Source organism: Bos indicus x Bos taurus, chromosome X (genome assembly GCF_003369695.1).
Source record: "Bos indicus x Bos taurus breed Angus x Brahman F1 hybrid chromosome X, Bos_hybrid_MaternalHap_v2.0, whole genome shotgun sequence".
Taxonomy (NCBI): domain Eukaryota; kingdom Metazoa; phylum Chordata; class Mammalia; order Artiodactyla; family Bovidae; genus Bos; species Bos indicus x Bos taurus.
The window spans coordinates 17,722,573-17,744,266 of record NC_040105.1 but is presented as its reverse complement, the minus strand read 5'-3'; the positions used below and the strand labels follow the sequence as shown (position 1 = coordinate 17,744,266).

The 21,694-nt window shown below is 44.5% G+C and overlaps 1 protein-coding gene across 8 annotated transcripts in view; it reads left to right on the top strand.

Moving 5' to 3' along the window:
* SH3KBP1 (SH3 domain containing kinase binding protein 1) overlaps positions 1 to 21,694 on the top strand; it is a 333,390-nt gene that overhangs the window by 145,808 nt on the left and 165,888 nt on the right. For all 8 annotated transcript variants that reach the window (XM_027533395.1, XM_027533394.1, XM_027533396.1 and 5 more), the window contains one exon: positions 19,528 to 19,631. In XM_027533395.1, coding sequence (XP_027389196.1) covers positions 19,528 to 19,631 — 104 coding nt within the window. The remainder of the gene's footprint in view (positions 1 to 19,527; positions 19,632 to 21,694) is intronic.

The window sequence follows — 21,694 nt, the reverse complement described above, 5'->3', positions numbered from 1 at the left end:
AGGATCATGAATGGAAAATACTCAACACCCTTCTACCCACCAACAGCTAAGAAATTTTAAAAATTAATAATTACCATTGACACATCATATCTGTTACACTACCTAAATTGAATTATGTGTCTTCTGAGGAGTGGAGAATGACTTGGGTGATAGAATTCTGGGATCAGATCAGATCAGATCAGATCAGTCGCTCAGTCGTGTCTGACTCTTTGCGACCCCATGAATCACAGCACGCCAGGCCTCCCTGTCCATCACCAACTCCCGGAGTTCACTCAGACTCACGTCCATCGAGTCAGTGATGCCATCCAGCCATCTCATCCTCTGTCGTCCCCTTCTCCTCTTGCCCCCAATCCCTCCCAGCATCAGAGTCTTTTCCAATGAGTCAACTCTTCGCATGAGGTGGCCAAAGTACTGGAGTTTCAGCTTCAGCATCATTCCTTCCAAAGAAATCCCAGGGCTGATCTCCTTCAGAATGGACAGGTTGGATCTCCTTGCAGTCCAAGGGACTCTCAAGAGTCTTCTCCAACACACAGTTCAAAAGCATCAATTCTTCGGCGCTCAGCCTTCTTCACAGTCCAACTCTCACATCCATACATGACCACAGGAAAAACCATAGCCTTGACTAGACGAACCTTTGTTGGCAAAATAATGTCTCTGCTTTTGAATATGCTATCTAGGTTGGTCATAACTTTCCTTCCAAGGAGTAAGTGTCTTTTAATTTCATGGCTGCAGTCACCATCTGCAGTGATTTTGGATCCCAGAAAAATAAAGTCTGACACTGTTTCCACTGTTTCCCCATCTATTTCCCATGAAGTGATGGGACCAGATGCCATGATCTTCGTTTTCTGAATGTTGTGCTTTAAGCCAACTTTTTCACTCTCCACTTTCACCTTCATCAAGAGGCTTTTTAGTTCCTCTTCACTTTCTGCCATAAGGGTGGTGTCATCTGCACATCTACGGTTATTGATATTTCTCCTGGTGATCTTGATTCCAGCTTGTGTTTCTTCCAGCCCAGCGTGTCTCATGATGTACTCTGCATATAAGTTAAATAAGCAGGGTGCCAATATACAGCCTTGACATACTCCTTTTCCTATTTGGAACCAGTCTGTTGTTCCATGTCCAGTTCTAACTGTTGCTTCCTGACCTGCATGCAAATTTCTCAAGAGGCAGTTCAGGTGGTTTGGTATTCCCATCTCTTTCAGAATTTTCCACAGTTTATTGTGATGCACCCAGTCAAAGGCTTTGGCATAGTCAATAAAGCAGAAATAGATGTTTTTCTGGGATAGGAGAACAGAATTCTGGGACGGGAGAAAGTTCCTTCTGCTTTATTTTCCACTTCCATTTGTTAGCTGAAAACAAACATACTAAACAAGTAGGAAATTAGTAACTTTTTCCTGGCCTTTGAAATGAGTGTTTCTAAAAACCTCTAAAAAGAAATCTTTCTAGAAACTTCTTTTACCCTTTGTGGCTGGGTGAATATGGCCAAACAGTCAAGGAAAATAACACTTAACTTACCAGCATAGAATGATACAGTGTATTTGCAGCCTTTATCTTTCCTGAGTGTGTATGTGTGTGTGTTTGATTAGAAAATGGATTTATTAAAGGCCCGAGGTTGAAGACCCAGAGAGATAAATATATAACATCACTGTGGAGAAAGGGGCTTCTTTAGGGAAAAGACCTCTGCCACCACTGATGCTGAGAACTGGACATCAGAAATTCCATTACTGCCCCTTCCAAGGAGTGCAGTGATGGTGGCATGGGCCATGAGGGTGAGGATGCCATGAGAGAGCCAGGCTTCTGCCGAGGAGGGTAGGTTTGAGAAGGGAGCAGAGGCAGAGCCTCACATCTTTCAGAAGCATACAGCCCAGCCCTATGTGGGGCCTCCCAGGACTTCAGCCTCTCAGGGGAGCACAGTTAGTCTCCTGGGGCCTGTGGTGACCACCATGGGTACTCAGGTGGTCCTCCTCATCCAGGAACTTGTTCTGCACACACCATAAGCAGGTCTTACAGAGCCTGAGCTGGTATTGCAGACGGACCCAATGAGCAGATCCCTGCAGGGACCCGGGTAGGGAGGCTCCAGGCAGAAGGCAGTGAGCCAGGCTCGGGTGGGGCACTGGTTTCATCCCCCTGGGTACCAGCCACCAGAGTGCCCAGGAGGACAAGAAGGGCTGCAGAGAGGGAGACGGCTTATCTTCATGGCCTTGCAGGAGGGCTTCTGAGGACCTACCCTGTGCCAGGCATTGTTGTATCACCTACCAGTGGCCGCAGTCATGCTTCATAATGAACAACCACAAAACCTCAGTGACAAACAACAGTAAGCATCTATTGCTTCTGAATCTGGGGTCAACTGGGAGCTAGTGAGGTAGCTTTTCTGGTTTTGACCAGGCTTCCTCATGTGTCTGGTGACTCAGACAGTAAAGAACCCGCCTGCCAATACAGGAGACCCAGGTTCAACCCCTGGATCAGGAAGATCCCCTGGAGAAGGGAATGGCTACCCACTCCAGTATTCTTGCCTGGAAAATCCAATGGACACAGGAGCCTGGTGGGCTACAGTCCATGGGGTCACACAGAGTTGGACAGGACTGAGTGACTAGCACTTTTTTTCGCCTCATGTGTCTGGAGGCCTGCTAGCGTCTGCTTTGGCTTCAGCTGTTCTGTGCTGTGCGTCTCGCACGCTCCAGCAGCTCGTGGGAGCATATTCTCGTGGCAGTAGTAGAGGGCAACAGAGCGAGTATGAACATCGGAGTTCTCTTGAGGCCTGTGCAGCAGATTGGCACGTTGCTACCTACACGTCACTTTGTTTCCTAAAACAGGTCACAGCATGTGGGGAGATCTACTCTGTTTTTAAGGGAGGCACTCCAAAGCCATGTGACAGTCATGTGAGGGGTGAAAGAGTTGGGCCTAAACGTGGTCAGCACCCCAGCTCTGTGTGATGTCCTAGTAGAAACACCTGGCAGTCCTCTCCACAACCCTGAAAAAGGCGGCATCGTCTTCGTGTGACTGTTGGAAAACTTGAGGCTCAGAGACTTTCTGCTACCCATGGAAGGTTATACTTCTAGTGAGCAGTGTAGGCTGGGCTTGGACTCATCTGTGAAACCGCCTCCTCCGTGCTGCCCTGCCCGACTCCACAGCACTTGGTATTACTGCCTCTCTGAAAACATCTGTTTTGCCCTCTGTGTTTTTTTCCCTCTCACCCCTGCTCTGCCTCTTTCTCTGTTATATTTTGCCAATGCATCTCCTCCAACTTCTTCAATGTAACCAGTTTTTATGGTTCTGTCTTAGGCATCTTCGATTTTGGCTACTCATTCCCGGGCTCAGCCACTGCCACAAGGCACACGAACCCTCAGACCTCACCTCTGGGCCAGACCTCCCTCCTTCTCCCCTCACCCTCACCTCAACTCGGCCACCCTAGCTGGTTGCTGGTGTCTCGGCTGCAAGTCACAGACCCCCTGGTTTCACCTGGCTTAGGTTGTAAAGAATTGTCTCTCTTGTACAACAGGAGGTCCAGAGGCAGGGCAGCCTCCTTGGGCTGCAGTTGTTTCTCCTCCTGCCCTGCCTCTCAGTGAGTTGGCTTTGTGCTATGGCCAGCAGATAGGGCGGTGGGCGGCTCTGCTTATACCCCATGGGGGAAGGACATGGCTTCTCTACCTTGGGATTGCCAGAGCAGGCCTGTCCCTGTGTCTCTCTGTGCCACCCTGGCTTAGGGCTGCCCAGCCAGCCCTGTGCCCAGGTTCAGTTGTCTGCAGTGGAGTCCCCAGCTGTGCCCACGTGGCTGAGCCAGAGATTCTCCTGTCACACTCCCACTCCTGCTTCCTTCTGCATTTTCATTGGCAGTGTCATCCCAGCCTTCAGTTCTTCCCATCAGCACGTCATGATCATTGGAACTCCTTTTTTAAAATTTTTTTATTGGAGGATAATTGCTTTACAGTATTGTGTTGGTTTCTGCCATATATCAACATGAGTCATCCATGGGTGTACATGTGTCCCCTCCCTCTTGAACCTCCCTTCCACCTCCCACCCCATCCCACCCCTCTAGGCTGTCACAGAGCTCTGGAATATTCAGTTCAGTTCAGTTGCTCATTCGTGTCTGACTCTTTGTGACCCCATGAATCGCAGCACACCAGGCCTCCCTGTCCATCACCAACTCCCAGAGTTCACTCAAACTCATGTGCATTGAGTCGGTGATGCCATCCAGCCATCTCATCCTCTGGCGTCCCCTTCTCCTCCTGCCCCCAATCCCTCCCAGCATCAGGGTCTTTTCTAATGAGTCAACTCTTTGCATGAGGTGGCCAAGGTATTGGAGTTTCAACTTTAGCAAGAGTCCTTCCAAAGAACACCCAGGACTGATCTCCTTTAGGATGGACTGGTTGGATCTGGAATATTACTCAGCTATAAAAAAGAATGCACTTGAGTCAGTTCTAATGAGATGGATGAACCTAGAGCCTATTGTACAGAGTGAAGTAAGTCAGAAAGAGAAAGACAAATATTGTAATTCCTTTTTTCCCCCATCCTCATCTTCATTTGTTGCTCTTTGCTGTTTCCTGTTTTCCTGTTTGTTTCACTTTTGAGATTATTACTAAAGGCTTGTTGAGGGCCGGGGTCTGGGCTAGCCCATCATAATCCACAAGGAGACCAGCTTAGCGACTGCTCACAGCAGTTTAGGATTTGAGAATTGAAGAGTCCTGGGCAGATGGTCAGTGGGATCAGAATGAAGAGAGTATCCTGCTTTGGGTGCTGTGCCGTCCCATGGCAGTGCCCATGGGGACACCTAATCTTGTCTCAGAAGTTGTCAGGGAAGGTGTCTGACAAGGGAGTTGATTCTAAGGTGAATATTGCACTTTAGCAGTGTTTCCTGCTCTTCCTTAAAAGAAAAATCGTACCTGGTCTCTGATTTGGACACTTACCTCCCCTTTATGTAGACCAGAGGTTGGTAAACCCCAACCCATGGGTCATATCTGGGGCTGCCTAGTTTGGGAAATAATGTTTTACTGGCATATGGCCACACCCCTTCATTTACATATTGTGTGTGTGTGCGTGCGCCCTCCAAGAAGTTTCAGCTTGCAAAAGAGACTTCCTTAGGTATATGATATAGAAAACTTTATCATGAAGCCCATTAAGGGAACGATACTAAAGTGTTGAGGCAAGTGCTGGGGACAAAAATCAGTGTCGTTGGAGGAATTCATGTGCATTTATTTCTCTCTGCTTCTCTGCCTCTTGCTCTTCTTTTCTCTATTCCACAAAAGAATCTACATTCATTTTCTTGCCTCCAAATTTCTAGGTGGACCCTTTCTATACTTACAATTTCTAAATTTACACTTTTCACAACATTCTATTCCCTCCCTCAGAGGGTGGAATAAAGGTGCAGATTAATGTAGAAAATGAAAAGTCAGAGTGTGAGATACCGTTTTTTTAATGCACCTTTGCTACTTTCCCACATTTCCAAGGAAAGTAGGACTTGCTTCAATAAAGGAGAAAATATTTTATTTGCCTTAAACAAAAAGATATGTATATCAGTAAACTGTTTAGGGGGAAAATTCTGCTTAAAAACCTTTCATACATGTAGTCCAGTCCCTTTATCTGCACTGCTCCTTTGCCTAAAAACCCATCCTTTTCTGAATGACACTCCTCCAGAGGGGCCTTGGCAACAAAGCCCTTTGTAGCCCCTAGAGGAAGCCAGTCGTGGGCTTTGTTCTTTCATCACCACAAAATCACCTGCTCTCTAAGGCAGCTTTTGTGCTATAGTGTCTAGGCCTCTACTCTTTTATTAAAATTTAAGTTGTACCCTTTCTTTTAGATTCACCCCAAGTCTTCTTTGTTAGACTTATTATAAAAATCATACATGCTTTGTGTGAAAAATTAATAAAAGAACATCATGGTAATGAAAGTCAAAAAGTAGCTTAAAACCCCTTCCTTCATTCATTTTCCCCAGAGGAGGCCTGGCTTGTGGTTATCTCCTCAGAAGATCTCCACTTGTATCTATTGGGATGAATCATAAGAAATTGCAGAGATTCGACCACAGAAGTGTCAATTTCAAAGGATATGACTTAATCTCAGCACACAGAAATACAGATGTACTGGTATTTTTGAGAAATACAGATGGCATCATGTTGTTTATAGTGTATTGTGATTCGTGATGTTAGATTGAAGAGAATCTTGGAACTCATGCCATAGCAGTTCATTTAAGGCAGTTCCCTGTTGAGGAAGTGGCACCCCACTCTAGTATTCTTGCCTGGAAAATCCCATGGATGGAGGAGCCCGGTAGGCTACAGTCCATGGGGTCGCAAAGAGTTGGACACGACTGAGCCACTTTACTTCACTTCCTGTTGAGTAGTATACCAACAATTTGACTAACTCATCCTCTCATTTATTAGCCATTTATTGTTGGCTGTGTTGGATCTTAGTAGCAGCGTCTGGGGTCTTTTGTTGCAGTGCCCAGGCTTACTAGCATAGGGAATTTTAGTTCCCTGACCAGGGATCTAACCCACGTCAACTGCATCCCACGGTGGATTCTTAACTACTGGACCACCAGGGAAGTTCCTCCAGTCCCCTGATTTAAGGAAGTTTAATATGATTCTGGTTTTTCACTCTTCTGAATAATGGAGCACTGAATATTATGCATGTATCTTTGTACATTTCATGTAAGTTATCTGGAGTATAACTTCCTAAAAAGTGGAAGCGCTGTTTTCTTGATTTTTAAAGATTTTGTTTTTAAGAATTTGTCAGATGCCTCTGGTCTGTTGAACTTGCTGACCTTAGAGTCCTTCATCCTCCAGTGACACCAGAAAGACGGGACCTTGGTGGAAGCCTGGCAGACCCTCCAGGCAAATTCTGTGCAGTCGTAGACATTGGCACAAACTTCCCTCCCTTCATGAAATATTCGTGCACTGACTGCCCAGAGGGCACTGGAAACGCAGACTCAAAGAAGACAGTGCAGCTGATGAGGGGTGGGAGGGAGAGGTGTACCTGGAGCTCTGTGGATGCACGGAAGCCCAGGTGACCTCTTCATCCTGGGGTGGCAGGGGGACCTTGTGATGCTTTCCATAACCTCACTAGTTTGCAGAGGGAGAGGAACACAGGGCCCAATTGGAGGGGGACATTGAGGCGGCGGCAGGTGTCAGCCTGGGAATTAGTTGTGTTGGCCTTTGTGGAAGGGAGCAATGGGCATTGAGCTCAGCTGAGCCAAGGTGCCAGATGACAGACCAGGGCTCTTGCCAGCCACTGACCCGGGTAATAAGAGGGCACTTGGCCAGCAGCCACCTGCACGCTGTGCCACACAGCCGCTCGTGGGTCAGGACCTGTCAGGTGGCCCAGTGTGAAGCGCTACAACAAGCGGAGTCCAAATGCTATGTCTGCTGATTTATTTTATATATATGATTCTCCCTCACTTTGAAATTTCCTTGCAAACCATAAACTTGAAATCAGCAATTAGTAGTTCTTAATGCTGTGGAGCGTTTCTGCCAATCTGGTGAAGCCAATGGACCACTTGTCAGAATAATGTCTGTAAATGAATAAAATCCATAGGATTAGAAAAGAAGCCAGTCATACTCATATACAGGTATCAAAATATTGCAAAAACTTAAGTAATACATATTCCTTTATTGATGTATTAAGCAGCAAGATCCAGCAGTGGGCCTAGAGGTGCTCATAATTTTGAAGTAGGAATGACTATCAATAATATTTCAAGATCACTGCAATGACCATGACGTGAACTGAAAATATCTATCCCACGTAATAGTCAATAAAATCCACAGGTGCTGCTACTCTGTGAACTTGTCTGTATACAGAGTGGAAAGAAAGACCAGGTTTCAGATAGAGAGTAGTGAAAATAAAGACGTAAGTTTCTTCTGGTCCATGTTGAGATGCCCAAAAATCTGTCCACAAAGCCAGTTAAGAATCTCTGCTTTTAAGACATAGGAAACGGACATGTGGCCACAGTGGGGAGTGGGGTGGGGGAGGGCGAGATGAATTGGGAGAGTGGGATTAACATATGTGCACCACCATGTGTAAACTAGACAGCTAGTGGGAAGCTACTGTAGAACACAGGGAGCGGCGACGACCACGAGGGGTGGGAGGGAGGCTCCAGAGGGAGGGGACGTATGTATACTTATTCATGTTGTTGTACAACAGAAACTGACGCAATATTGTAAAGCAATTATACTCCGATAAAAAAAAGAATCTCCAGGAGAATATATAACTCCATTGCTAACACTAGCAAGGGGGTACTCTTTCTGCCCCCTTCTGATGCCTATGTCAGAAGCTTTCTCTATCTCTTTTATACTTTAATAAAACTTTATTACACACACACACACACAAAAGAATCTCTGCTTTTAGATACAAAAGAAGGAATTGGAATGAAAACCCCCATTTGTATCAAGGAAATTTATAAAAACTTACACTTTATTCTGATAGGGATGAGAAAAGAAACTATATTAAAAATGAATCAGAATTTAACAAACATTTTGATTACCTGCAATGAAGATCTTTTCCCTTCTTCCTAAAGAGAAAGATACATGGAATTTTCTGTCATTATCTAAATCTCCCAGGGCTGTTTTTTTTTTTTTTTTTTTTTGGTACTGATTTTGAGAACTGGGAAACTCTAGATTTGTTCATGGTGGGTATTTTCCCCTGCAAATTCTCTGGTCATGAGAGGTGGACCCCAGATGAAGGTTTCTGGGGTTTGCTAGACCTTTGTTGCAATGCATGTTCCCCATTGCTCCCTCTCTCCTCTTCTTGTTCCCTCTCTGCCTCCCCGATTCACCATAAAAGTTAGGGGTCAGATGGATCCATTTGTCAGCAGCAAAGTTTGAGAAGGCCTTTAAAAATAGAGATGTTGTTGGGAGGGGGGGTGTTCGATAGGAGAAATCTTGTTTATGCTCAACAAATAACTTATATTTAGAATTTCCCTTCAGTTTTTCTTTTGAAATTCTGTATTCTCATTTCACTTGAATGACTCTGCATGGAGCATTTAAAAGTAGATCAAACAAAACTCTATAAATACGTTGAGTTCTTTTGGGCATTTTGCCCAAATCAGCTTTGCTAAAGCGGAGAAAAGCAGTGTGCTTTATGTAGCAGATTTTCTCCTCTGAACAGCCAGGCTCCCTCCCCCAGGGGTGCTTTGGAGCCATGTCCCCCCAGTGCGGTCTGCTGTGGTTCTGGTCACGTGGATTAAGGGGCTATGCAGAAAGGCCAAATCAAGCCCTGGTACCAGCCTAAGGAAAGGGGAAAACCAGAAGGATGTTTAGAGCTGTCACTGAGTTTGTTGGCCATTGTGTTTCCTTTATCTCACTCTAATGGGAAGCAAAGGTTGGCAAAAAATAATAAAAAATTGGTTGAACTGGTATAAATAATGAACAAAAGTGTCTTGTAGCAAATTCTTGAATGTAAAAAGAAATGGGAAAAAAGGGCAGGAGTCAGGGGGCAGCAAGCCCTGCTGTAAAGCAAGTCTGCCCTCATCTTTCCAATTGTAACACATGAGAAAACTGAGGCTGGGAGCTCAAGTGGGCTGCACGATGTGCTTGCAGTGCTGGGACCACTGGGGTATCTGTCTTTTCACTGTTATGAGGCCCAGGATTCTCTCAATGTGCCTTAATGCTATATTGATAACCACGTGTCCGTGAGCTGGAAAATCAGAGCTCATGTGTCCTTTCGGACAGCTAATTCACACCAGTTTTATGAGTCAGTTTGAGGTGGAGGCCACTGTGGTTGGAGGAGTTCTTCATGCCCTGTGCACCTGTATTATTAATATATTTTGTGACTTCTATGGAAACATCAGGTGACAATGTTAACATTGAAAATACCCATGTGTAGCTTCTATTTGCAGAAGCTCAGCTTGTGAAATGGATGGCCCCTTTCTGTATTATGCTGGCAGTAGAATCTCAGTGTTTTTTTTTTTTTTTAATGATAAAACGTTAATTGGCTAACTTTAAGACTGCTTTCAGTGGCTTCTTTAAACAGGGCATTAGACTCTGAAATTTTAGTCCTGAGGGAAGGTCTAGATCAGGGATTTGTGTCCCTCCCCCTGTTTCAAGATACCTGCTACCTGGGCTCACATGTTGGTGGTGAGTGGGCATTCATGATGAGATGGCATCCACAGAACCGTCATGAGGCACGTGTGGATGTTGGTAAAGGAGTTGCATTTGTTGAAAAAGGTGTGCATGAAAGAGCTGAGAGGTGTCAGAGCTGAAGACATGGAGAAAAACATACACACTGGTGCTCAGAGATATTGCAAATACAGTGGGATGCAGGCAGTGTTAGAGAAAAGCAATAGTTGTCAGGGGAACATAGAGAAGGAACCCTCATGGCAGAGAGTGTGTGTGTCCCCTTCCATACCATCTTCTGTGCCTACACACGGGTATTCATGCACACACGCTCTCCTTCTCTCACTCATTTAATTATTTAGGCTCTCACATATCAGTTGAGTGCATGAATCCATTTATTGATTAATAAGCATTTGTTGAGTCCATACTCTTGATAGGTTCTGGGTAATAGGAGTAAATAAAAGAGTCCACGATGGGGCTTAAGGAGGGAGGGAGGTGGTGGTCTGCGTGTGTGTGTGTGTGTGTGTGTGTGTTTGCAGTGTTGGGACTGTATAGGTATTATATAATTTGGTCTTTTAATGTACAATGGGCACCTGTCACACATCAGTACACGTAGAGCTGCTTGTCTGGTTTAACTGGCTGCTGCATTTCCCAGGGCCTTGATAAACCATGATTACTGGAGCTATTCCTTCACAGAAGACATTCAGGATGTTTCCTGTGTGGGTCTCTGTACATGTTAGAAGCAATGCTGCCCTGGACGTGCTTAAACATATATCTCTGCCTACTGAAAACAAGGATTTCCTGTCTTAAAGAGGACTACATTTAAAATTTTAAAAAAATAATAATAAAATAAAATATACATCATTTCTTGTTCGGATCTAGTTCCTTTCTCCCATTAGGTATAATTGACAGTTGACCATAAACTTGGAAGAGAGCAGTTAAGATTATCACAGACACTGTTTAACATCACAGATGCTTCGGACTACAACACTGGTGGAGAGTGAGACACCTTCAGCACAGTGGCAAGACTACAAGGGTTACCAGAATCTTCTCATCCTTGACACTGGCCTTTTAAAAAATTGCTGAAATGTACATAACATAAAACATACCAACTTAACCATTTTGGAATTGGCTTTTAAACACACATTGGTGGGTGCCCTGCTTAACATCAGGTTGAGTCTTTAACTCTTTCCCTCTACCTTTCTGATCTTGCTTCAGTGCTCCTCTGACTGGGAATTTGTGTTCACAAAACTGACGACTCACAGACAGAATGTGGACTAGTTCATTAGTTCATTCATTCATGAAGAATGGATTGTGTGTCTGCTTGAATAGACACTGAGCTAGGTACTGGAGATCAAAGACGAACAAGAAAGGGTCATTGGACTCCAGAGGGGTCAACAGAGACATACATATCACCTGATGATGATACTGTGGTATCATCCTTCCTTTCCTTCCCTGCATATCTGATTCTGCATGTTTTTCAAACTTTCTCTCTTTGTGTTCTATTGGGCTCCCTGTTTGCTTCTAGGCTCCTTCCCCCAAGCTGTCCTGCATACCCCTGGTACCAGGCACTTCTCCCCAGATCACTGTCCTTCTCACACGTTCTGGTCACTTCTCTGGGCAGGATCTCACAAAATAAAAGTTCTCATCCTTTGCTTGGTGTACAAAGTCCCCCAGAAATACACTCCTGATCTGCCTTCCTGGTATTCTCTGGGGTTGATGGAAGAAGAGGCCTGCAGACCACAGCTTATTTTACTCGTGGGCCTCGTACAGTCATCCAGGCGTTCTGTGCCCATCCATCAGGATGGGGCCAGCACCCCATCCCCATAGTGTTGGTGTGAGGACTTGAGGGGGTACACATGACATACCTAGCAGGGTCCTTGGCACATAGCAGATACCTAGTCAGTGTTTATTTCCTTCATCTCTGCTAAGATGCAGTTGATTTTCCTTATGTGACTTTTGACTTCACCTCCCAACCCTGTCTCCGTGGCCCAGAGGCCCTAGTCACTGGTTCCCTCTTGGTTCTGTACTTCCCTCCTGCATTCTGGTGAGACTTGGGAGCAAATGAGCACTGGCTTAGCTCTAACTTCTTTTCGGATGAACCTTGCCTTTGAAGGAGTAGGCAATTGGATTTTCTGTTTTCTGCCATGCAAAGATGTTGATTATACACATCCCTTTGAGGATCAAGCAGGCTCATCTCCAGGGACCAAACAGGGCTGGCTGATTAAATACTGTACATTTCTGCCGCGACAGTCCAGCCACAGCCAAGAGTCATTTGTAAAGAAAGACCCATGAGCTCCTTTTCTTCTGGCATGCCATCAGCCTCTGAAGTAGCCTTCTCTTCCTCTGAGTTACATTCCACTGGAAACAGGGGCATGCGTGGGAATTTTTCCAGGACAGGGTTTGATGCTGGGTCCACAAAGTCAGTCATTCAGTTTTCTCTTCCCTTGCACCCAAAATCCACTGGGTGTCCTGAGTAAAATGGGTGATTCTCCACTTTCATATATTTCACTTTGTATTGTTTTTCTGTCCTAAAATAGTAAACCTGACCCCTTGCGTAAATTGATGTTTCTGAATCAAAAAACAGCTGCCTCAAGAATCCAGAATGCTGCTCAGTAGCTTGGGGAATTGCTGCAACCCTGGCAGTGTTCACTAATTAATTATAGCAGAGACTACCTTCTTTTCCATCCCCCGGCCCCCAGGAGCACATTTCCAGAGCTAGAAACTGCTTAGTACAATGGTCCCGAAGGCCTGTGAAATAGAAACCCAGCACAGCAGCGTTCACCTGGGTTATGTGTTAGGATGACATTGCCAAATAAGTACAATTTTTTTTTGTCCTTTTGGGAGAAACTGAATATAGGACCTAAATAGCATGGTCTGGAAGAGTCCCACTGATTTTTAAAATAGTTTATTTTTGGTTGCTCAGGGTCTTCATTGCTTTGCATGGGCTTTTCTCTAGCTGTGGCGAGCACAGGCTACTCTTCATTGCAGTGTGCAGGCTTCTCATTGATGTGCATTCTCTTGTTGTGGCTTCCAGGCTCTAGAACATAGGGCCAGTAGTTGTGGGGCGTAGACATAGTTGCTCTGTGCATGTGGGGTCTTCCCAGACCAGAGATTGAACCTGTGTCCCCTGCATTGGCAGGTGGATTCTTATCCACTGGACCCCCAGGGAATCCCCCATTTATTTTTTGACAACTGACCTGTCTAGATGTCTCTAGATCCTGGCTGTATGTTAGAATCACCTAGGGAGTTCCTGAAATTCACATACCCAGGCTGCACCCTAGACCAGTGACTTCAGAGAATCTAGAGGTGGGGCCCAGGCATCCTTTTTTTTTTCTTTTCCGCCTAAATATTTTATTTAGAAAAATTTCTAATGTACAGGAAAGTTGTAATAATAGTACAATGAACATCCATTTAGAGTCACCATTTGTTAACATTGCCACATTGGCTTTCTCTCTTTCTCTCACTGTATGTCTGTGTGCACTCATATATGTCTATATGTAAGTGTATACACATACATGTGCACATCTTTCATTTTTTCCTTAAACAATTTGAAAGTACATTACAAATATCAAGACACTTCATCTCTGAATACTTCAGAACAAGGACTTTCTCCTATGTAATTGCAGTAGAATTAACACTCAGGAAATGTAGCATTAATGTAATGCTATTATCTATTATTAGTCCATATCCAAACTTCCCCATTTGTTCCAATAATGTCCTTTATAACCTTTAAAAGAAACCCTGAATCGAGTTAAGAATTGCATTATATTTAGTTGTTAAATCTCTTTACTGTTTCAACGTCTAGAATAGTCCTCTAACCTTTAAAAAGTTGTATGTGATATTGAACTTGAAAAGATTTTTAAAAAGTAAAACCAGGTCACTGTTGTCAACTGTCCCTCATTTTGGATTTACAGGATCTGAATTTGCATGTTTCCTCACTATCAGATTTCATCTAAACGTTCTGGGCAGGAGCACTGTGTAGGCAATCGTAACCGTTCTTAGCGTATCACGTAAGGAGGCAGCACCTGGTGTCAGTTAGTCCCATCGCTGATGACAGGGACTTTGAGAGCTTGTCTTCCAGGTTCCTCCATACTGTGGGGACTATTTCCTTTCATAATCAATGAATCTTTGGGGAGATACTTTGAGACTGTCTAGATATCCTCCTAATCCCCAACAAGATTTCACCCCGTGGTTTTAGAGACCATTGATTATTGTCAGAATCAGTTGTTGCCATGATGGTTATAAGATAGTGATTGTCAGTTCCTGTCATTTCTACGTGACAGTTGACATTCTTTTGTAAAGGAGAGCTTTGCCCTCACGGCCCATCCTTACCTGTCTAATCTTACCCATCTGTCTAGCTATGAACCTAGCTACCTAGTGAATGTATCATGATGGGCTCATGAGTCTTTTGGAACTGAATGAATTCTTCAGTACATGGTGTCATTGTCCCATATTTGGCCAGTAGAAGCCCCATCAAGCTCATCCTTGTGTCCTTTTGAAATTACCCGTCAAGGCTTAGAGTGCTTCATTCATTTTGTCATAGCCACGTATTCCAGTCTTACTTTGTATTTTCTTTGCTCCAGCCCTGGAAGCCCTGAAAGAAGTCATTTTTCTCTGGAGACCTAGTTCCTTAGGGGCTGTTGTTTAGGAAGTTATGGGAAATTTCATAAAACTTGAAACTATGAAACAGGCGATTTTAGGGGACAGCCAAGATTGGGAACTACTGCTTAGCATCCCCCAAAGGGAGAGTGTTTGGTCCCACAAGGTATTTTCCTTTGGTCACCTATAATTGGTGGTTCTCATGCATTGTTGAGGTTTAGATTTTTGTGGGCAGTGTCACTTGCAGAGTCAGGTTTAAATGCAAGCCCTTAGACTCAACCTCAGAGAGTACAGTTCTGTTGGTCTGCCCTGCATGCCGAAGTTTTGATACAGGTGGACCCCAGGCCTTATCTGGAGAAAATGCCAGAAGTGACCATAAGAATTAGGGGCTTCTTATGATGTTTCACTTTGATTTTATAAATGTTGTCTCTTTTGTAAAACAGTGTTAGGATACTGCTGCATTCTCTAGGCATGTGGTGAGGATTCCCTTCATTAAGTTAGTGAGTTTCTTGAAAATATCAAGTGATTTAAACCCTTGTAGTTATACTCTTGTTCTGTCAAGGAGGATGTGGCATATAAAAAAACAGGCTGTGTGAGTATTGAAAGTTTTCAGTTGACCCAAAGGCTTTTTTCAACCACTGCACTATTTGTTGTTATATTTTTGTGGTCATTGAATGAACTGACCTAGTAAAGTTTTCACATGTCATAAGACCCTGGAAAGCCCTAAAATATAGATGTGTGTGCTATTTCTGACACTTGGTCTTGGCACCTTTTGTAGTTTCTATTTCATTTTTAGAGAATGTGAATATATGACATTTCCTCCCCATCCAACCAGTTTTATTTCATTAAAATATGGGCCCCAGTTCTCAGCAGCTGTAAGGAAATACTCCTGATTCGTGGTTTGTCACTTCCTGGTTTCACATCTGAACCATGTACCATGTTAGTCCAGTGAGTCCTTTCTGCAATCTCAAGGCTCATGGACGGGGATTCTTCTTAAGAACAGGGGAGGCAGTCTCTGGAGTTGCATATCCTAATTCAAAATCCCAGGCCCTTCTAGCACTTTCTAGCTGTGAGACCTCTGGTAAAATAGTCTCTGTGTGCCTCCTTGGTCTCCTTGTCTGTAAAAGGGAAGGTTCAGGGTGTACCCTCAAGGTTCAGTGAGAGGATCAAATGGGCTAATGCGTATGAATTGCTTAGTAGTCTCTGGCACACAGTAAGTGCTTAATAAATGTTAGCTGTTACTAATTTTATTAAGCAAAGCTGGTCATGAATGGAAGGTGGTTATGAGATCTAATGAGGGAGTTGAGGGTACCTGCCTTGCTACCTGTGTTTGCCTGTGTTCTTCTAAAAGAGTACATGTTCATGCATTTGGATTTTGTGGCCATCATATAATATGGCAGTAAAGTAGAGACATGTCCAGTATGCCTTGTGAAGTCTGCCTTAGTCATAATTTTTTAGTAAGCCGTGTGCCCCCGTACCTTTGCTTGTATGTTCATAAAACTTGTGTTCATTACTTTCAATTATGTATAAAGAGTTAAAAAACACACATGCAGTAGAAGTGTATTAAAACTTGCCTGTGGACCAGGCTGTGAGTGTGGAGGATTCCAAACCACAGCCTTGGGCAAGTCATACATTTTTTCCCCTCCAGTTTCTACTAGCTATTAAAAGGAGATGACATTGTTGTCTGCATACCTCTTTGAGGAAGGTCAGGACCAACTAGTAAACATTAGTGAAATGCCAGGGAAAGGAAAACATGGCAAATGACATTCTTAAATTTCCTTTAATTTGATATGGACAGAAGCCACTGAGATACAGTGCCTCCGAATGTCAAATATTCCCCCTGAGCTGAGTTTTAGGTTGAGTGGAACTGGCGAACAAGATTGAAACAGTAATTTGCAGAGGCTGAGGAATGGAAAGCAGCCGTGCAGGAGTTGAGGAGTTATCTGTAATGAGAAAGCTGTGGAGAAGCCCTCAGGCTGTGTTATGCAATGTTGTGGGAAGCAGTTAAGTACAGATTGCAGAGAACTTGAGCCGAGATGTGACCTGAATTGGTTCATCCAGCATTGGAGCGAGAGCTCTGATCTCAGGGCAAGGAGACACTGCCACTTGCTAGCTTGGTGACCTTGGGTAAGTCACTGAGCCCCAGCTGCTTCATTTCCAAGATGGTTGCTCATTCTGGCTCTTTTCTTTTTCACCGCTGTGATTGGTAGGGTGAGTTAGGGTGATGGGTGTCAGAGGTGCTTTAGAAAAGAACAGAAACAATCCCAGTGTCAGAGGGGGTCGTTGTTTCAGGGCTCACGTTTCTTGGTCTTGTATGTTGGCAGTGTGCTTTATAGGTCTTTGTGCCACCAATTGAATAACCTTAGAAGCTTTTAAGAAATATTAAAAAAACAAAAAAAACAAAAAGAAAGAAATATTGAGTAGCCTGGCAGAGAGAGATTAGTTAGTGTGCTTTTCTTTCTGATTCCAGGTGGGGCTCTACAGATGTCCAATGGAAAGATTTGGTCTAGAGAAATACTATTCTGTTCTAGGTCCTGATTGCTGGATTAGTCTTGTCTCTCCTTCGCCCTTTACATAGTATTGGGTTAGATGCTACTTTTTATAAAGGGTTCAGTGAAGATACGAATTTACATATAACTGAGTTTTATGACTTCAGCTAGCAATAGGTCTTCAGATGTTATTTTAAAGTCACTTTGGTCAGAACTTAGGTGACCTCTGTGGTTATGAGTGTGAGGTGTCAGACATTTGTCATATTTACTTGTTTCATGCTCAGTTTTCTATCTGCAGAGTTTGCTTTGAACATAACATGAACAAATATAGCTCTTAAAGATTTATAGAACCTCACCTTACGAGGTGTAGATGGGGGCAGTGGAGGCACAGGGAGTAGGAGATGATGCCACGATCACTTGGTCATCTGGACTCGTGGCTCGAATGAAACTCTGTATCCTGTATTACAGAGGGCTTGATTCACCTTCCTTTGTGTTGGAAGCCAGGGAAAGCAGTGGAGTTCTTTTTTAAATTGTTTGATTCTATTTATTTCTGGCTGTGCTGGCTCTTCGTTGCCACATGGGCTTTTTGCTAGTTGCGGCGAGCAGGAGTTACTCTCTAGTTGCGCTGCACGGGCTTCTCATTGTGGTGGGTTCTCCTGTTGTGGAGCATGGGCTCTAGTAGCATGGGGCTCAGTAATTGTGGCTCCCAGGCTCTAGAGCACAGGCTCAGTAGTTGTGGTATGAGCTTAGTTACTCTGCAGCACGTGGGATCTTCCCAGACCAGGGATTGAACCTGTGTCCCCTGCATTGGCAAGCAGATTCTTAACCACTGCTCAGGGAGTCACAGCAGTGGAGTTCTTTGTCCTTAAGACGACTCTTGTGGACTTCCCGCCTGGGAAGAGCCATTTGGGTGAGCCCTCTGTTCTTAGGAGAGCTGGGGCTGCCCTCCTCTGTCCACAGACAGTGTACTTGGCACCTGGGAATCAGCTTGAGAGCCATGTGTTGGTACTTATGGTGACCAGGCAGCTTGTGGTTTCTCACAAGGGGGTGGAGTGTTTTCGCGTCATCACCAAAGTCGTGGTTAGGTGACATGCTGGTTCTCAACTTCTGCCCTCTTCCCTTTGTTCAGCTCTGTTCTTCCTTAGTGAGGTTCGGGCAGAAAAAAATATGGAACAGAGAAAACTAGGCCACTGACTTGGGATAAATGTCAATTAGCACATCAGATGTAGCCAAGGCCTCCCCTCTGTATGACATCACATTGCATGGGGGTCTCTGTGTGGCCACTGGTCACTCCTGTGGGAACTGGCTGTTTCAGGGAAGATTAGAAAAGGAAAGGAGTCCCTGTAAGCAGTATCCAAAAATAACGTAAGCACTTCTAAATGTGTGGCCTTGAAGTCGTTGATCCCTATGGCGTTCGAGGCCATGTGGCAGCAGGAAGGAATGAGGTGAGGTGGTCAGCCTTGAGCGATGAGCTTCTGAGCAGTGCTGGTCTCAGTGCCCCTCTCTGGTCCACTTCTGTGCAGCTTGGGCCTCTTCCACTGCCTGTCTCTGCCCACTAAGCCCCATCACACACCCCATGTGCATGTTCTGTCTCCCCACAGTGCATGTCTGTGGCGTGGATAGTTGCATCTGGATTTGAACAGCTTTGAACCAGGACCTCCCAGTGGGGCCACACTGGGGGAGTGAGATGCTGTGACTTTGAGTGTCCTTCAGTCAAGCAAAGTGTGGCCCTGGCTTTTCTCTTGATGTTCCTGGATTGGTTCTGTGTAAGCAGCCAGGGATCCTGCTAATGGCTCCCCTGGGACAGAGAGAAGAGGACCGAAGTGGATTTGCTGATCCCCTGTGGGGCATTTGGAATGGTACCAAGAGTAGGCTGAAATCTAATCAGCCTTTGCTTATCAGCCTGAGTTCCAGCATGTTAAAAGGGTGATGATTAGTGAGAGAAAGGCCAGAATACTTTATCTTTTCCTTTGCACATTTGGGAAGAATTTCCTCTGCCTCGCTAGCATTAGAAGCAGACCATTCTTTTCCCTCCACTGTTATCACATCAGCTTTCATTAAAAGTCACCAGCAGCAAATACAAAGCCCTGTCCATGGAAAACCGTTTAAGGCAACACTGTGCTCCAGCGCTTCGGGGTGGGCTTTTGCCTTCTGCACCACCAGATCAGTTTCTCATATCCATGCCTTTCTGACCCAGCAGCTTTTCAAAGACCAAGCAGCATTGCTCTGCTTTCTCCTGCCTCTTTCCCAGAGACCAGAGCTGCCATGCCTCTAGCCATGTCCCAGAGAGCATATTTGAGACAAGTCAGCTTAATTTGCCTGCATGCCTAGGATGCCTCTCTTTAAAATCGATTTTTGAGACCAGAGCTGGATCTGAATATTTTCCTTTTCCTATGCAGGCGAGCGACGGAGGCGTCGGTGCCAGGTGGCATTCAGCTACCTGCCGCAGAACGATGATGAGCTCGAGCTGAAAGTCGGCGACATCATAGAGGTGGTGGGAGAGGTACGTGTGCCAGGCGGGTGGGTGCAGGGCCTCTCATGGACTGTCAGAACCCACCTGTGGCTAGTTGGCCTTGCTGTGGGGGATGTTAGGACTCAAGAGACTAGGGACATCATCTGGTTGAGTCTTCCAGAAGAGATTCCTCTAGAGAGGTGTGCCTCCCAACCCGCTGAGGGCAGATGTAGACCATTTAAAACTGTGGTCTTCTTCACTGCATGCTAGCTAACGCCGACCCAGTACCATAGCTTTCCTCCTTTGCTTCAAGTACTCATAGACTCTTGGTATCCAGAGTGACCACATCCACCTTAAAGGATGGATTCGGTATTCGTCATGGGGAGCACTGAGGATTCAGAGGGAAAGAAACAAGTGACATTGATAGAAGACCTAGTATGTGATGGGCATGACAAGGTTCTTTACACATTGGTCCATTGACTCTTCATAACCACTTTAGTTTTGTAGATAAAGAAAGAGGCTTGAGAGATGCTATAACAGGCAGGGCTGAGGGTTGAAGCTAGGTCCACCTGGCTGGAGACCTTTGTTCTCTCACTGCCCTACATTACCTTGTCCCTGCGTGGTCCCAGCTGCTTGCAGCCAGGCCTGCTGGTGAGATGTCCCACCAGACCCTGGCATGGGATTTTGGGGCTCCACTCCCTGAGGGTGGGAGCATCCTGGGCTTCGCACTTAGAATCTGATCATTCATCCTGATTCAACATATGTATCTGTGTATAGTGATAGTTTTCCAATTGCTTTCATTTGCTGCATACCATTCAATGTTACAGAAACCCATGATTTATTAAAAACAAAAAAAAAACTAGGAAGCCAGAAGTCAAGGAGGAGGTTAAGTGAAGTATGACGTGGGTGGGAGTGGCAGGGCTGATGCCAGCAGACAGATTTCTGGACTCTCGTATAAACATAAAGGGAGCATGCATCAAAGCTGTATTTAACTCATTAATGAGGGCATCTGCAAGATGGTAAGGCTGACTCAAAGAGAATGGTGAAAGAGCAAAGTGTTTATAAATGATTGAAAGAGAAAAAAGCTTGAGTAAGATTGCTAAGTTAGATGCGAAACTATGTCGCATCCTACAGGGCAGTGAGACGAACCTCTGAGGTCATCTTTTCTAGGGGATGAATCTCTCTCTCTGCTGGTCAGAGGTTATTTTCATGGTTATCTGACAAGACTCATTCACTTTGTTCTTAGTCTTCTAGCAGTTAGCATCTGCACTAACACAGTTGTAAACTCTCCTCATAAAAAGTAAACAGTGTGTCAAGCAAAGATACTTGTCCCTAAAGAATCAATCAGTGTGGTTCCCAGTGTGGGAGGACATGCAGTAACCCGCTTTTTGCCAGTTTCCCAGTTTTGGATCATTTGAATTAGTATGTCGTTCATCATGTTTTATTCCTGGTGCCAAGCACAACACATAGGAGACATTTGTTGAAAGCTGAATGAGTGCAAAATGAATGGCCAGCAGAGTAGAACATTTATGCCAATGGTAGACGGGCACAGTTCTTAAGACTGAAACCAGGGAAGAAATTCCAGGGGAAAAAAATAAACGATTGTGACTAAAAAAAAAAAAAAAGAGTTAAAATCTTGGTATGATTTGAAGTGAGTTTAGCTAAACAAAGAGGGCAACAAACAGGAAAAAATTTGAAATACTTTTATATATGTAACATAGGAAAATATATTAGGAAGCTATTATAAGAATGATAAAGGATAGATATGATATAAACACCCATCCCACAAGTGGAAATAAAAATCTGAACCATGAGAAAGTGTTCTAACCTGCTACTAATTAATCTAACTAAGACAATTTGATTGGGTACCTCCTTTTGAAAATCCTAAAACAATATTTAGTGGTGAGACCTTGGCAGTGATTAGAAGAAATGGTGACTTTGTATATCTTTATGATCCTTGTTTGATGCTATTTAGCAAGGTGCATCAAGAGCTATAAAAATCTGAATTAATACCCTTTGACTCAGTAATCTTACTCCTAGAAATTTATTCATGGAAAATGGTTACAGAAAAAAATATGTTAAACATGTTCATTGCAGCAATGCTTGTGATAGTG